This window comes from Trichoderma virens, assembly GCF_000170995.1.
Source record: "Trichoderma virens Gv29-8 chromosome Unknown TRIVIscaffold_61, whole genome shotgun sequence".
Taxonomy (NCBI): domain Eukaryota; kingdom Fungi; phylum Ascomycota; class Sordariomycetes; order Hypocreales; family Hypocreaceae; genus Trichoderma; species Trichoderma virens.
In genome coordinates this window covers 1,904-19,459 of record NW_014013688.1, presented here as the reverse complement: position 1 = coordinate 19,459, position 17,556 = coordinate 1,904, and the positions used below count along the sequence as shown (strand labels likewise).

At 47.3% G+C, this 17,556-nt stretch overlaps 1 protein-coding gene across 1 annotated transcript; it reads right to left on the bottom strand.

Annotated features, from left to right (window-relative positions):
* Nucleotides 1–784: 784 nt before the first annotated feature.
* TRIVIDRAFT_70819 (non-ribosomal peptide synthetase) lies at nt 785–17,333 on the bottom strand (the record flags this gene model as incomplete). Its single annotated transcript, XM_014100526.1, has 12 exons — nt 785–961; nt 1,014–1,169; nt 1,244–2,827; nt 2,945–4,402; nt 4,488–5,347; nt 5,387–7,844; nt 7,977–10,628; nt 10,680–12,563; nt 12,628–14,666; nt 14,751–15,062; nt 15,278–15,983; nt 16,041–17,333. The coding sequence occupies 12 exons, from the start codon at nt 17,331–17,333 to the stop codon at nt 785–787; spliced, it is 15,579 nt and encodes a 5,192-aa protein (XP_013956001.1).
* Nucleotides 17,334–17,556: the final 223 nt, after the last annotated feature.

Sequence of the window (17,556 nt, the reverse complement as noted above, 5' to 3'; positions counted from 1 at the left end):
AATGCGTCTGTGGTATCTAAATGGAAGCCTTTTTGCAAGTAATACCAGGCTCTCCCTTCCATGAGCGAGACTACGGCATCCACCGAGACATTGCTGTGCGCATATAACCTACTATGAAATAGGCGATTTAGTTGCAACCCCTTTGGCCACCACGTAGAATATCAGCATAGGTAAGCAGTTCCAGAAGCTAGAGAGGCGGCCGTTACATTGGCGGCATATCATATAGTATTGATGGTCCACAGACCCAGCATCATACGTATTTGATATAGATATTCAGCAGAAGTGCCAAAGGGTTGAGTACCTAGTAGCAGCGCTAACTGATCAATAGTGTGGCTAGTCTTGCTAGTGTTCCTGAGGGGGTATGCAATGCGATCCAAGTATAGGTAGCACTAGCGAAAGTTCGCCTAATTCAATTCGCTTTCAGCGAGCATCTACGGAGTAGTTCCTTGTTACGATTCGGTCAATCATCGGAACAGCGATTACGGCCTGTTCCGTCGCAATAATCGCTACAATTAATATTATTGGTCTAATTTTTTGCCCTGTTTGGCTGAAAGATATGACTGATATGACTGATCATTACACACCTAGAGTGCTGTCGCATGGTGATTAGTCCCAACAGCAGTTTTGCTTTGAATTGTATTTAATATGTGCACTCGAAACTTATAATTTAGTATCGACGGGAAATGCTTTTGGTATATATTTCTTACGGCAAGGGATTTAGTCTTAACTGATGTTTTAATATCTATTTACGGAGTATCCTTGTCTGAAACAAATATTCCTTGTCTTATAATGTCAGACTCAACATAACATCCGTTGCTTTAGCATCGAATAGAAGATCTAGTGCTTTAAGTAAAGCCTGGCCAATCATCTTCGCATCTTCGTCGCTGAGGATCGACGTCCAGTACGACAATTCCATAAATACATCATCACCAACATCCGATACGTAAACGGAGATAGCATACTACAAGAGGGTTAGCTATTGCACGAATTCTTGAATTCAAACGGTGACCTACTTCATCTGCCATAAACGCATCAATTTCTTTGAATTGGATACTGCTCTGCGAGCAAGGCGATTGTCTTGTCACTCGCTGCATATTAAGAAATGTGTTGTACAATGGCCCTTCAACCCCAAGGGCGATGCGGATCTCTTCCAGGGAGCAATTTTGGTTCTTTTCCACGGGTTAGTATCCAAATTCTTTTCTCCTTCGTCTATCTGAGCAGAAATGGCTGGAGAGCAACTTACAATCAGTGTTTCGGCGTAGTTGGATTGTAAGTCCCGTAACATGGACCGAAGAGTCTTGTGGTCACTAGCTTTAACTGTACAAGGCAGGAGGTTTATGAGAGGACCCAAGATGGTATCGACTTCGGGTAGGGGAGCATCGCGTCCAGAGAGCATAAATCCGAAACTTACGTCGTCTGACTTGGTAAATTGACGAAGTACGAGAGCCCATGCAGTCTGAAATAGGTTGGCAGTCGTAGCAGCTTGCTCTTTGCAAAATGCGCGAATCTTATCAATCCTATTGATAGGGATCGCAATGCTATTGAATGACCCATAAAGAAGAGGAGTTGGCACAGATGACGGCCCTGCCGCACCAGCGGCTTGGTCCGACCTTTCATAGGATAGAGATGGAAAGAAGCATGGTGAAAAGCCGTCCAAGTGATTCTTCCAGAAGTTGAGAGCACTTGGCTTGGGCAGATTGTCAATGTAGGATATGAAATTTTGGTAAGGGAAAACAGGCATGCTGTCCAGAGCAACACCACCTCCCCGGACGCTAGAGTATGCGACCTGGAAATCATGCCATAATACTGATATACCCACGGCGTCATACAGGGCGTGACTAATCTGTAGCTGAATGAAGACACGTTTTGCCGATGTGGCCTCTGCGAGAACCAGGTGATGTGGCGGTAATCCAAATTCGGGGATATTAGGTGAGACGTTGAAAATAGATGTGTGATCAGCAGATGAAGCATCCGTAATGTAGGAAACGGGAGCTGAGAACTTCTTCAGCTTGATTTGGTAGTACCGATCAGTGTGTTTCCCAGTTCTGAATGCAGTGCGAACTATAGAGTGCCGATTGACAACCATTTGCCAACTCATGGTGAGGTCTTCCAATTGAGTCGGTCTATGTTGAGTGGGCAATTCGGCTTCTACTATGAAGCTTGCAAACCACGCATTCCTTTGTGTTTCCTGTATTGTTAGAATACTGCGCTGCATCGGTGAAGAAGGGTAGACGGCTTCAATGTTTGACACGTCATCTAAATCTAGGTCCCCTTGCTCAGCTTCAATGATAGTTTTCTGCGGCATATGTTCACCTGATACGCCATACAATTCGCCCATTTCACGAGTAAAACGAGGGGCCAGGGATGCAATAGTTGTGTACTGGAAGATATCCCGCACCTTCACAATCACACCCTCAGCACGGCAGTGAGCCATGAGCTGCATAGCCAATACAGAGTCGCCAGCAAGTGAGAAGAAACTCTGGTCTGTACTGATGCTCTTCGAGTCGAGATGAAGGATATCTCCCCAGATCCTCTGGAGCATTGCTTCCATGTCGGAATTTGGAGGAACAATTCTCGGCTGCGAAGATGTAGTCAATTCCGTGTGCAGCTCTTGGCTCATCTCCTCAAGCCATTGACTAATGAAGCGACGATTGGTCTTTCCAGAAGGCAGTTTGGGCACATTGTGGACTGGTATCCACAGACTGGGAACCATATGCCGCGGCAAACTCTTCTTTACCGATTCAGTAATATCGGCAAACTCTGCCAACAACCTCGATTTAAGGTCGACATCGTCGATAACGGATATTCCCCCTCCTTGATATAGTGTCTAATCACCAACAGAAAAGAGGGCTACTAATCGCTGTTTCAGCCTGCCGCCGCCTGGGACGGCTGCCACGACAGCCTTGAATGTGCATCCTGCTTTCTCTGCAATGCGATACTCTACCTCCCCTAACTCAATCCTCTGACCATGAATTTTGACTTGGACATCCTTGCGTCCTAGGTAGTATATGTTGCCGTCAGATGTCCAGCGAGCCAAGTCTCCAGTCTTATAGAATCGACCAACGGGTACGGAGGCGTTGGCCCATCGTGGCATATCCATGAATGCAGCCTTAGTTCTATCGGGGTTATTTAGATAACCGCGTCCCACAATTGGGCCATTAACCACCAATTCACCTACTGCCCCTGGAGGAACGAGTAGTTGATCGTTTTCGGGATCCACTATCCAAAGCCTCGACTGCAGAGGTTTTCCAATCACAGCGCCTCGGGCATCCGCCTTGAGCAAATCGGTCCCGGTTGAATTGATCGCGCACTCACAGGGCCCATAGGAATTGAAAAGTTGAACTTTGTCGGTCCATTTGTTAATAATGTCGTTTGTCAGAAGCTCACCAGCCGTCACTACCGTTCTCATATACGGCAGTTCGCTCGGCTCTAAGGTGCGTACCACGGTTGGTGTCAACTGTGTAAACGTCGCTTGAAGTCTGTTCAGCGCTGATGTTAGATCCCCAAGTCCATCCTCTTCCGATATGATGCACACACAAGCGCCGTGTGTCAGCGCGAGAATCGTCTCTCCGATACTAACATCAAAAGCATAGGAAGAGAAATGGGCCACTCGGGATTCACTGTTCATGCCAAACATGCCGAACCCTCGAGAGGATGCGTATAGGTTGCGATGCTCAAGTATAGTACCCTTTAGAGTCCCAGTACTTCCAGAAGTGTAGACGATAAATGCTTTGTTGTCGGGTTTGACATCAGTGATTGGAGCAGAGGCGCAAAAAGACAGCTTGTTCAGTGTCTCCTCCGTGACTACGACCGCTTGTAGATTTGTTTGTGCTGCAAGAGCAGTTTGAGAAGAAGATGAAAGAATAAATGGTGCTTGAGTATCCTTTAAGATTGTTTGCAGGCGCTCTAAAGGATGGGCCGGATCAAGAGCGGCGCAGGCAGCACCGGCTTTCAGCACACCTAGCATGGCAACAATGGCCCAAATTGACTTCTCAAAACAGCACGGGATAATTACCTCAGGGCCTGCACCTAATTGAACCAGATGATGGGCAAGTCTGTTAGCCATGCCATCGAGCTGATGAAAGGTAAGAGAGCCTTCGTCGGAGACAATAGCAACCGCATCGGGTTTAGAAGCAACTTGCTCCTCGATAACTTCATGAAGACACCGGCCCTCTTCCACTAGTGGTGCATGGTTCCAGCTAGACAGTAAAGCCGCGTCACCGCTGGTGCGGAGTTCAAGTTCGCCGACAGTTCGTATCGGATCGTCTACAAGCCTTTCAACAACAGCGACAACAAGGTCCGCAAGCCGATTGGCTTGTTCCACTGATAGTAGAGATGTCCAATAATTCATCAGAATGACAATCGAACTCTCAAAATTTTGCACATCGATGCTCAGCTCATACTATATTCGCACCCGCTTTTGTTAGCACGCTATTTACGATGCTCAGTTGCCAACGGCAGGTAACAGATGAATCAGGAAGACATACCTCGGTTGGGTCATGAAAGATACGACTACGAAGATCGATAGTTCGATGAGCTGTTGAATCCTGCTCATCGACAAAGAATGCGGTTACTCCCTTCTGCACATTCACAACTGTATTGAAAAGAGCAGCAGATTGTCCAGGTCCCCGGACCGCGTGTAGAATCTCTTTGAGCGAACAATGTTGATGTGGTAGTGCCTCGAGATACGAGTCGTTTGCTTCTTTGCAAAGTTCTAAGAGAGACTTAGTTTCATCAATATGGGTGTGGAATATCAGCATATTGATAAGAGGTCCCATAATATTATGTACGTCGGAGATAGGAGCATCACGACCTGAAGCAAGATATCCAAAACACACTGAATCAGTGCCGACAAACGAGCGCAGAACTATGGCCCAAATCGTCTTGAACACATCCGCAATCGTAATTTCGTGCTCTTCACAAAGTCGAAGTAGAGAGCTTGTCTTATCTCCTTCGATCCATCGCTCAACAATGCCATCCTCGCTAGCATCGGCTAACACAGGTTTCTTGAGCACCGGGAAGTGAGTGGGCGTAGCCCCGTTGAGATATGATTGCCAAAACTTTAGACCTGCGTCTTTTGGCTGTCGCTGAATATAAGATATGAAATTGCTGTAGAGTGGCGGATCTCCCCTTGGGAGTAGATCATCGTACGCAAGGCACACATCCCGGAGCAGTACGCGCATGGAAGAACCATCATCCAGGGCATGAGTCATAGACAAGTGGCAATATACCACTCCAGAGGGAAGCTTGCAGATGGAAAACCGGTATGGGGGACCATCCTTGGCATATTGGTTCACCTCAATGGATTCGGAAAATTCTTCGAGCCTTTGGCATTCCAATTTGAGAACTGGGACGGTGACTTTGTCCAAGACAACTTAAAGCATACCCTCTCCACCCAAAGCTTCCTCTAAAAATACGGATCGCAATGCCTGGTGACGCTGAGCTACTTTGATCCAAGCTTGCTCTAGTCTCTCTACGTCAACCAATTCAGTTGGCTGAACTAAAACCTCGAACAGTGCTCGCACATGGTAGCGATCCGGTGATCTGGCCTGACTGATTAAGATACCCTCTTGCATGGGAGAGCAGGGAAAGATATCTTCGATACCAACACCAGTTCCATCAAGATGCAAAATTGATACGCAATCGTTGATAAGTCGGGTAAGCTGTTGTGGTCCCTTGGTTGGCAGGAGAGTAAAACATCCAGGCGTCGCGATGGGCTGGTCGACTGTTCCCGCTATGCTGGCATGCTCGGCTAGCTTACGGATCGTCTTCAGCCTAAAAATATCCTGAACAAAAATGTTGATGCCAGCAGCGCGCGCGGTAGATATAGCCCGCATAGCCAAAATAGAATCACCACCCAAGCCAAGGAAACTGACAGTCATCCCAATGGTTGAGGATTCACACTTCAATACCTCAGACCAGACCTTCTGCAAAAGGCTCTCGGTATCGTTTTCAGGTTGTGCCAACATTGGTGCCGTATCTGAAGTTAACATTGCCTTTATTTGAGCGTATGCCTCTTCGTCCATCGCATCCAACCAGGCATTAACAGTACGTTTGTCTAGCTTTCCGGAGGAGAGCAACGGCATCTTCTGAACAATAACCCACACAGTCGGGAGCATATGCTTAGGTAGTTGTTTTTCTAGTTCGGATCTGATCTGTCCAAGTTTTGTGGCGGCATGCTTCATGTGATTCGAGTCACTAATGATCTTGAGGGTTTGCTGAGGGGAGCTGGCTAGAGGTCTGTCTTCTTTGAGTGATGCTACTGCCACAAGACGACCTTCTAGTGGCCCTGTACGTGGCAATTGCGTCATGGCGTGCTCGATTAACGGAATCCGGGCCATATTATGATTAATATCATCAAGTTCAATTCGGTGTCCGTGAACTTTGACTTGGGTATCTTTACGACCCTGGATAGATAGAGATCCATCCAGAGTATAATATACAAGATCGCCCGACTTGTAAAATCGTCTCTCTCTATCGCTGTGCTCGCTGAACCAGGCTGGCGGTTGAATGAATGCTGCATCTGTCTTGACCGGGTCATGAAGATAGCCTCTTGCCAAAGTTGGACCACCAATGACCAGCTCACCTCGAGCATACATTGGGAATAGGCGATGGTGGTTTCGGGGGTCTACAACCCATAGCGAGCAGCCAAGTCGGCGTCCCAGGTTGGAAATATCTGACGTCGGTTTGACACCAACGTTGGCATTTGTCCAAATGGAGCACTCCGCCGGGCCGTAACTGTTGATGAGGCATATCCCTGGCCGGCCGCCCCAGGATGAGAAGTTGTTTTGAGTTGCATGCTCTCCCCCAAGAACAAGAGTTCTCACTGTGGGCACTTGTTCGGGCTGCAACAAAGCCGCCACGGTTGGGGTAAGGAACATCCACTCGACTTCCATTCCATTAATAGCTGCAGCAAGTCGATTCAGTCTGTCATACTCAGAAGGTACGCAGATGCAGCCGCCCACCATCAGAGTGGTAAACGTCTCGGCAATGCTCAGGTCATATGTGTAAGATGCAAATTGCAAGACTCGTGTACCACTATGTAGGCCTAAAATCGGGGCGTGGGATCGCGCACTAGAGCAAAATGCACCATGTTCAACCACAATGCCCTTGGGGGTTCCCGTGCTTCCAGAAGTGAAGATAACAAAAGCTGGGTTAGTGTGGTTTTCTTGAGAAGCTGTAGACATGGGTTGAAATGCCTGGGTGGAAAGTTGAAGGCTCTTTAGAGATTCTTCCCCAACAAGAACGATATGAGGGACGATGCCAGCGAGAAGATCTTTGTGCTGTGGCGCTACTAGGACCACATCGGTGTTTGAGGCGTTGATAATACCCTCAAGTCTTTGAATCGGCTGACCTGGATTAAGGGCAACGCAGGCACCACCAGCTTTGAGGATCGCGATCATGGCCACCGGTGTCCATGGGGATTTGTCCATACAGAATGGTACTAGAGACTCAGGTCCTACCCCAATATCTCGCAGAGAGTGCGCTAGTTTGTTGGCCATATAGTCTAGCTGTTCATACGAGATCGATATCTTGGGATCGCTGGAGCAGATGGCAGGGGCTTCCGGCTGCAACTTCACCTGTCTCTCAAAGGCATAATGGATGCAATCTAATATTGGTTCGGGTATGTCTGCATTCCAAGACTGCATCAGTTGCATGTGGAAGTTGTCCACCAAAGCCACGTCAGAAATGCGTTGTTCCGGCTTTTCAAGAACGGAAGAAATAGCTGCCTGGATAGTGTGCGAAAGGACGGTAGCGTGAGCCTCGGAAAGGCAGCGATCCCAGTAACTAAGAGTTAACCAGAAACCTTCATCAGAATCCAAAATGTTGAAGGCGATATCATACTATGAAGAGGTAAGCTTCAGCTAGCGATGCTTTTTGGCTCAAAAAAGAAATGTCTTAATGGAAGGGGATCAAAGGTAGCAGGAGAAATTTTGTAATTTGCTTTCGATACCAAAGAGAAAATTTGAACTTACCTCGCTGCGGCTCTGAACGTTTTCGGGCACAAAAAGGATACCACTTGGCACGTTCTCGGTTTTCCTGAAGCCACCTGCGTTGCCTAGGTTGACAATCGTATTGAACAGTGGGGTGCCGTTAAGTCCCAAAGCGTGGTGAATTTCGCCAAGCGAGCAATGTTGATGAGGCCAGCTTTTAATGAAATCCTGTTGCATATCCTCAATAAGTTGTAAAACAGTTGTTTCAGGATTAACGTTGACACTGCGGATCAGCATGGTTATCATCGGACCTAAAATATCATCCACCCCGGAGAGTGGAATATCTCGGCCTAATGCCAGATAACCAAAAGTAGCCGTATCAGAAGAGGCATCAGAAAAACATGGGAGAACCATTGCCCAAATTGCCGACATAAAGTTTGCTAATGTCGTATTGTGCAATTTGCAGAACTCGCGCACTTGATCCTTCTGCTGAGTAGAAAGCTGCACACTTGTGCTCTGGTGCACAGGTGGATTTCCAACTCTTGACTCGTTCAGTAGAGGGAAAAGGTATGGTGTTGCGTCTTTAAGATTGTCTTTCCAAAACTGAAGCTTTTGTTCTGCAGACTGAGATTCCAGGTGGGACATGTAGTTCTTGTAAGAAGGCCCCGTTGGCGAGAGTCTGCCATCGTAGGCCAAAAGGAGATCGCGCATCAAAATTCCAGTTGACACGCCATCAGAGATCGCATGACTGATATCGAGACGCAAATAAATATCACCAGTTGCTAATTTGCATAACGTGAAAAAGTACGGGAGAATGGATGCATCATGCAGTTGCGGCAATGGTTGATGCATCAAGTCATCCAAATCGTTAAAAGTTGTTAGACGTACTGGAGGATTGACTTCTCTGAGAGTAACTTGAAGGAAGGCTGCACGTCCATGATGAACTTCAACAAAATGAGTTCTGAGTATATCGTGGCGACCAATGACGCTTTTGCAGGCTGCTTCAAGCTTGGACATGTCTATACTCTCACTGGAGGATTTTGGGAGCACCCTCCAGAATTCTTGTCCATCGTAAATATTAGTCGATCGCAAAGTGCTTAGCAAAATTCCTTCTTGCATTGGCGAACAGCGATGGATAGACTCGACAGCAGAGATATCTGGGATCTGCATCTGCGACCTGCAGCGTTCAAACAAACTGTCGAGGGAAGCATAGTCTTTGATGGCTAGAAGAGGGAAGTCTGATAGTGTAGGTATAGGTTTGATTTGCGTCAAAATAGAGGCAGAAGAACTAAGCAAATCCTTGAATGTTTGGATCCAAGAAATAATTGCCTTTTGGTGTAACAAATCCTTGTGGTAAAAGAAGTTGACATTTAATTGTCCATGGATGACTTCTGCAGATACCTCAATGAAAGATTGTCTTGTCTGGTGTTGAATGATATCGTAACATTTATCCGTGGGTATTTGTTGAAATAAAGGCGTTTCAAGGTATGTGTTTTCAGTATAAGTTAATAAAATCTCCATCTCCTCAAGCCCCGTGAAGCCAGAATGAACGAAGCGGCGCTGATCTTTGACCGATCTCAGAGTATTTACTGTGCGTGTTTCAAGATCGATGCTAGAAGACGCTGCCATATGATCCTCTGCGTATATAGTTGATATGGTTGTAAAACACCCAACAGTGCTAGAGATGTTATTATCACCAGCCGCGGTATCTCGATCGCTTCTTGCACAGAACACCTTCGGTGGAGAGCGGTCAGTAAACACATCTGCGAAAGAGCCACAGAGAGCAGCCAACAATATTTCAACAGTTTCTGTCCTTAGTGGCCCGTTTGCTTTTCCGAGAAGGAGGGACGTTGTGTCAGCATCAATTATTATGTCAGAGGATTTGACGCCACTGAAAGTATTGGATTGATGTTTCAAACCCCAATACCCACTGAAATCAGTCTGGATTGTGCGTGACGATGCAAAATGAGTATTATCGGAAGGCCGTCGCTGGGAGTCATTGAACTGTCCAAGAACCCAAGCTTGGAATGAAGCTGGCTTGGGGCCAAGGGAGCCATGCTGCAACAGGGTTTGTAGATCATTCAGCAAGACCAACAATGATTGATGGTCTGCGATGACAGGATGGATAATCAAGTTCAGTAATTGACTTCTTTCGGTATTTAATGGTTCAACGTCCACTAAGCGTGCAGCCATGAGGGGGCCTTTTACAACATCCAAATAAGTCCGCATGCAGACAAATAGCGACTGTGCCTCTACCAGTGATGTCACTTTCAAATGGCTGAAATCCATGGGGTTGGATGGCATATCCACCAACCTTTGTAACCATGCACCACTCGCATCGTGCTCGAAGCGCGCGGTCAACATAGGATGCCGTTCACTAAGCGCCTTGAAAGCAGCTTTCATTTTATCGAAATTTACCCGTCTTCTGAGTTTTAAGATGAAATTTTGGGTAACCGTGCTTATGTTCTCAGCGTAGTTTCTAAGTTGCATGAGCTGTGATGGAGTCAGAGGAAATGGCTCGGCTTTGCCGATGGTTCCCTCCAAGTCCGGATTACCACTCCTGACAACATCCGCAAGTGCTGACACGGTGCGATGGCGGAAAATATCGTGAACAGCTAGATGTATTCCCTGAGATCTGAGTTGTGATGCCACCCGTATAGCAGAGACACTGTCTCCACCAAGGCTGAAGAAGGGCTAATCCACATCGATCATGCTTTTGGGAAGGCCTAAAGCTTCAGACCACACAGAGACTAGGAGTTTCTCGATATCTGAAAGCACTAATGCCTGCTTTAGACTGTTTCCAAGAGCAAGAATACGCTCACAAACTTCCTCGTCCAACATCTCCAGCCACTGCCGCGTCATACGACGATCAAGTTTTCCGTTTGGATTTAGAGGGAGGGCTTCAACTGGAACCCATACGCGAGGCAACATGTATCCTGATATAGCAACTTGTAGAGCTTTTCGCAACTCCGACACGTAAGATGCAGTATGGTCATCCGTCACGGGGTCGAGAATATGACCAGGCTCCGAGGAGGCGTTGCTTAGTGAGAATACAACAGCCAACTTCTTCGCAAAATGTCCAGCTTTGGGAACCATTGCAATTGACTGGCTCACTCCATGACTTGATAAAGTCGTCTCAACCTTGCCCAGGTCGACTCGTTGCCCATGGATCTTGACTTGGGAATCCATTCGTCCGAGGTAAATGATGGATCCGTCGGGTTCATATCGGGCCAAGTCACCTGTTTTATACATTCGACGCCGGTTTCCTGCGCCTTTGATAGGACACTTTAGTGTCCAAGAAGGGTCAAATATGAAAGATTTCTCTGTTTGGTCTCTGTTGAGATATCCGCGCGCCAGAAAGGGTCCTTCGATGAGAATCTCGCCAGCGCAACCAATGGGAACCAGCTTGTTGTGGTCATTGGCATCAACTATCCACATCAAGGTACCCGCAGGCTTCCCAAGAGTACCATTTTGAACATGGCTCGGGTCAACAAGCATTCCAGAGCTGATGATCGAGCACTCGGCGGGCCCATACGTAACCACCAGGTTCGTGTGCGCCGCCCATTTGCTGGCTAGTGTTTGGGGGACCACCTCTCCAGCAATATCGACCGTTTTCAACGGGAGTTCTTCTGGGTTTAGTAACGATGCCACAGTAGGTGTCAATGAAGCAAAATTGACCCGGTGAGTTTTGATAAAGACTGGTAGCTCATTCATTCTCTCGTACTCGGTTGGAACGCAAATTGTACCTCCAAATGCGAGGGTGGTGAATATTTCTTCCAAACTGGCATCAAAAGTATATGAAGAGAATTGGAGAACACGGCTAGATTCTGAAATCTGAACCAAAGGCCCATGTGCGTATATACTGGTGCTCATTGAGGCATGAGTCAGGATGATACCTTTGGGTGTGCCAGTGGAGCCCGAGGTGAATGCGATAATAGCTGGGTGGTATGGCTTTGCCCGGGACGGAGTTTTGGTGGGAAGTGTTTCCAAGTGATTCATCATGACACTGACCGTAGAGACCGACGCGTCGATCGGCAAGATTAATGGAATCAATGCTTTGAGCCTCTCTACAAACTTTGAGTCACAAATAGCAAGCGTTGCATTAGTAGCCTCGATCATATGGGTTAGTCTCGAGTCAGGAAAATCTGGACTGAGGGCCACGCAAGAACCGCCCGCTTTCAAGATGGCGTACATCACCACAATGGTCCAGGGCGATTTTTCGAAGAAGAAAGGCACCATTACCTCAGGTCCGACACCCAAGAAGGCGAGATGGGCCGCTAGAAGAGAGGAGAGACTCTCCAGTTCCTGGTACTTGATTTGTAAATCCGATGTGACGATAGCGTCTACATCAGGATGCATCTCAACTCGTTTTTCCACGTGCTCGTGGACACAAGAGTAACTCGTCGGAGGCATTTCACTTGCCCATTGCATAATATGAGACCTATGAGCTTCACCAAGTATATCCAGGTCGCCCACTTTACCAGAGGCTCCCTGGACGAGGCCTTCAAGAACATGTAGAAAAGTTTGCTGCATGAGCTGAGCCTGCTCATTTGACAGACAGCTTGTCCAATAGCTGAAACTCAAGGAGATATTTGCATCTGTGTGTACAACATCTAATGGAGCATCATACTGTGATTTAAAGGACTTTTGTAAGCATACAAGGATCTAGTGTGAGAATATGAGAGAGACTTACTTCAGTTGGGCCACGGGCGTCCATGACCTCGAGCTTGATGCTGGACGGCGACTCTTCTACCGCCGCAACACCCCCTTTGAGTACATTCACCACTGTATTAAACATCTTCCCGCGTTGCCTACCCCCATCAAAAGCTTGTTGTATCGTGGAGAGCGAGGTATGCTGGTGCTCCAACCCACTTAGAAAGCCATCGTGTATACTGCGAATCATATCAAGAATTGGCATTTCTCTCTTCAGATCGACTCGCGAGACCATCATAGTAATAAGGGGTCCAATGATAGCTTCTGCATGTGGCACCGGAATTGCGCGTCCAGATGTCAGTAAACCAAAGCAAACTGTATCCATTCCCACATATGCCCGCAACACCAATGCCCAAACAGCGCTCATGACGGTGGCAATCGTAGTGTCATAGTTCCTACAGAATTGGAAGATCAGTTCTGTGAGATGTGAACCCAATATCTCATCGATGGCATTGCACACATTTTGCCCATCTTGCAGTGTGTTGAGCGATGGCAAGATGCATGGTTCAAGGCCTCGCACAACAGAAGTCCAGTATTCCAGCGACTTCTCTGTCGGGAGCTGTTGGAGGTAGCTGATGAAGTCTCCGTAAAGTGGCGGGGTGTGAGAGAGGGGCAGTAGTTCATCATATGCAAGAAGAATGTCCGTGATGAGTGTTTTCATGGATTGCCCATCAATCAAGGCATGGTTTATCTCAAGTCTGCCGTAAACATCTCTCGTGGGTGAGACCTGACAGAGAATGAACCGATACCCAAGGTGCTGCAGCGGAATAGGATCCACAATCAACTGTTTGAAAGGCTCCTGTGAATTGTAGGAACTGATACAAGTAACGGGAGCCTCTACCGTTTTCTTAACTACTTGCACGTATGGGGTTACATCGTCGCCTTCGACAAAGAAGGAACGAAGAGACTGATGTTGCGCCACGACCAAGTCAATGGCATGGCGAAATCGCTCCAGATTGACAGGTTCAGTACTCCTGCAGGAAACAACCTTGAAATCATTGATCAAATCGTATAGACCATCTTGCCTAGCGCGGCTAAATAAGATACCTTCTTGCATCGGTGAGCAGGGGTAAATGTCCTCGATATTCTCCATGTCGGTGCCAACATCTTTAAGAGTAGATGTAATTTTGGCCAATAATTTCTCGAACTGTGGGTGCGACAAACGTCGTGATAGCAGTGGGAATGGTGTTTCAGGCAAATTGTCTTGTACCTGAACGCCACTGGAAGTCGAGCTGATCATCGTTGCCCTCTTGGCGATCTCAGATAGGGTACGATACTGCAATATATCGTGCATAGATATTTGGATATTTTCGTTGAGCAATCGGGAAGATAGCTTAATTGCAGCAATGGAATCGCCTCCAAGGCTGAAAAAGCTCTGGTTGAGACTAATTTGTTCATCTGGAATATTAAGGACGTGGCTCCACGCTTTGACCAGGCTCTCCTCCATTGGGCTAAGAGCATCTGATGAGCCCAATGAATGTGTTTCATCGTCATTGTTCAGCTTTAGTATGCTCTCGTAAGCCTCACTATCCATAGATTCAAGCCATTGGAAGAGAATGCGGCGGTTCAATTTGCCATTGAGCGTAACGGGAACTGTTTCCAGCAAAATCCATGATCGTGGCATCATGTAACTTGGGACACGATCCTCAAGCCAACGACGAAGATCCAAGATGCTCGCTCTCGCCTCTGGGCCGTTTTGTATAGTCAAAGTCTGGTCGGTAGATCCCAATATAGCGTCTGCCAGATCCATGGAAGAAACAATTGCCGTCAGCCTATTGGCACATGGGCCTTTCTTCGCCACGAAACATATCGCATGTTTGAAGATATTGCTGGCAGTTATGTGATGACTCACTTCCCCTAGATCCACCCTCTGGCCATGAATTTTTGCCTGGCCATCTTCGGCTTTCCTACCCAGCATGATCATTGATCCATCTTTGTTAAACCGGACGATGTCTCCGGTCTTATACATACGTCGTCCAGTTTCTTGGATGCCAGACACCGGGAAGTCTTTCGCCCAAGCTGGATCCACAATGAAAGCAGATTTAGCTAAGGTTGCGTTGAGATAATCTCTGCCTACAAGTGGTCCCTCGATGAGTAACTCACCAGGGGCTCCAATGGGCACCAGTTTATCATGATCCGTTGGATTAACGATCCAGAGAAGGCCACCCGAGGCAGGACCGAGCTGTCCGTTGCCGAAACCTCGAACCTCGGAGCGAGAGATGGCGATTGAACATTCAGAAGGCCCATATGTCGCGATTAGTCTAGCCTTGTTTCTCCATTTCGCCACCAAGGTATCAAGCACCGGCTCTCCACCGAGGCAAATGGTCTTCAAACTAGGGACCTCTAATGGGTCAAGAAGACTTGCAACAGTAGGTGTAAGATAAGCCCAATTCACATCGAGTTTGTTGATTGTAGCTGCTAAGCAATTCAAGCGCTCATATTCAGTAGGTATGCAAAGGCAGCCTCCGGAGCAAAGATCAAAAGAATCTCGGCGAAGCTCATGTCGAACGTGTAAGATGCAAAATGCAGGCCCCGCGCCTGTCTTCCTAACGGGTCTATGGCGCGGTGATGCCAAAGAGCAGAGGCAATTGACTTATGCTCCAGAATATTCCCTTTTGGCACTCCGGTACTTCCAGAAGTGAAGTTGACGAATGCTGGATCATTCGGCGTGACCGACGAACTGTAACTCACGACATCTGGGACACAATCCCAGAACTCTTGATTGACTGAGATCACCATTATTTCTGGTAGACTTTCGAATAACTCAGTGTACTTTTCTTCACAAATAATTATCCTAGCGCTCGTTATTCCGATGATGTCTTTCAGTCGTTGAATCGGATAAGAGGGATCCAGAGCAACGCAGGCACCTCCAGATTTGAGAATGGCAAGCATGCTAGCAACAGTCCATGGTGACCTATCAAAGCAGAATGGCAAAGCCATGCCGATTTCCACTCCACAGGACTGGAGATAGGCAGCGAGTCTTGTTGAAACATCGTTTAGCTGGGCGTAGATCCAATTTCCTTCTACTCCTGTAGTGCTAATTGCTGCATCATCTGGATGAATGACGGCTTGCGCTTCGAACAGTTGATGTAAACAAGACTCGACGATATGGGGATTGTGTGAGTTCCATGTATGGAGCTGACGACCGTGGCTTTCCGCAAATGCATTGACCTCGTTGATTGTTGATTTGCTAGAGCTTTCCAAGAGAGATGCTAGAATCTGCAACAAGGTTTCCCGGAGATCCACAGCCTGCTCTTCAGAGATGCATGAGGTCCAGAAGAGAAGGTCGGCTTTGATAGTCTGGTCAGAGTCCACTACACCAAAAATAACATCGTACTATAACGTCATATTAGCTTAAAGCTTCCAATAATATAGCGTGGGGTTTCATCTTACCTCAGCCGGGCCGCCTTCTCTAATAAGCTCCCAATTGATAGCAGAAGATGCGCTGGTCTCATAGGCTGAAGAGACCTTTTGTACATTTACCAATGTGTTGAATAGGCTTTGTCCTCCAAGGTCTAAACCACTTTGGATTTTTGCCAGCGAGCAATTCTGGTGGGGTAGATTTTCGACGATTCCATCATAAACACTGCGAACCAGAGATGAGATTGTCATTGATGGCTGAATATCGACTCTCTGGACAAGCATGTTTAGGAGAGGCCCCATCATGTCATGAACATCAGATACCGGAACGTCTCGACCAGACGCCATGTAACCGAAGCAGACTGTTTCTGCATCGTTTCCTATATATGTCTGAAGTACCAAGGCCCAAACGGTGCTCATGACGGTGGCAATGGTAACGCCATGTTCTCTACAGAATCCTCGCAATGCTGCAACCTGGCGGTCTGGAATCGCAATGTCGAGCCTTCCAGGAGCAGCGATGGATTCATCGCATTCATTTAGGCTTGGGAAATGACATGAGCTTACACCATCCAATAGAGATCTCCAATAAGCATATGAGTCGTCGGATGGGTTTGATAATAAGTAATGAATGATGTTACTGTAGAGGGGGGCTATTGGGAGGCTCATCTGGTCATATAAAAGGGACAGCTCACGTATCAGCACTCTTAGGCAAGAACCATCAAGCAAGGCGTGGTTGATGACGAATTTGCAAGAGATTTCATCCGGAGACCCGCAAATGGCCAGGTGATAGGGAAACATAGTAGAATCAACGACCCTCGGTGCTGGGATTGCAGTATCGCTGGCTGGAAGATCTGACTTGGAGACCTGGACCTTGAGTGAAGCAGCATCTTTAAAGACAACTTGGACAAATGGTGCATGCTGTCCCCCGGCCTCGCAGAAAACGGTCCGCAATATTTGGTGTCGCTGGATAACGATGCGGCAGGCAGCTTCCAGCCGACTGACGTCCACAAAATTTCCCTCTGATGGAGTCACTCTCCACGTAGTCTCGTGATTGTAAAGGTTTCTGTCGGGATGCCGAATCTGACTGATAATCATGCCTTCTTGGCAGGGTGAGCAAGGATAAATATCTTCGATCTCATCGAGGACTTGAAGATTCCACTGAGGCAAAACTCTTTCAATGCAACCATCTAGAACCTTGTAGTCGTACGGAAGAAGTGGGTAATCGCTGAGGCAAGTCAAAGGCTTTAGTATATCAGCGTGAGCACACTCTCGCATCGTAGACTCGCAAGCTTTAACCCAGGTACGTAATTTTTCTTGATGAGCCATTTCGGGCGACCATTCGATAACGCATTTAAGCTTGTCGCTCTCCACAATGGCAAAGACTTCGATAAGAGACGGTCTAGCGGTCGTAGAGCTCGTATTGTTTTCTCCCGTGTTGTCACAGTTTACTCCACGGTATTTGAACAGTATCTCCATTTGCTGGTTATTACCGTCATGAAGAGAAATGTTTGTATCACAATCGAGAGCCTTGAGGAGCATTCGCCGGATA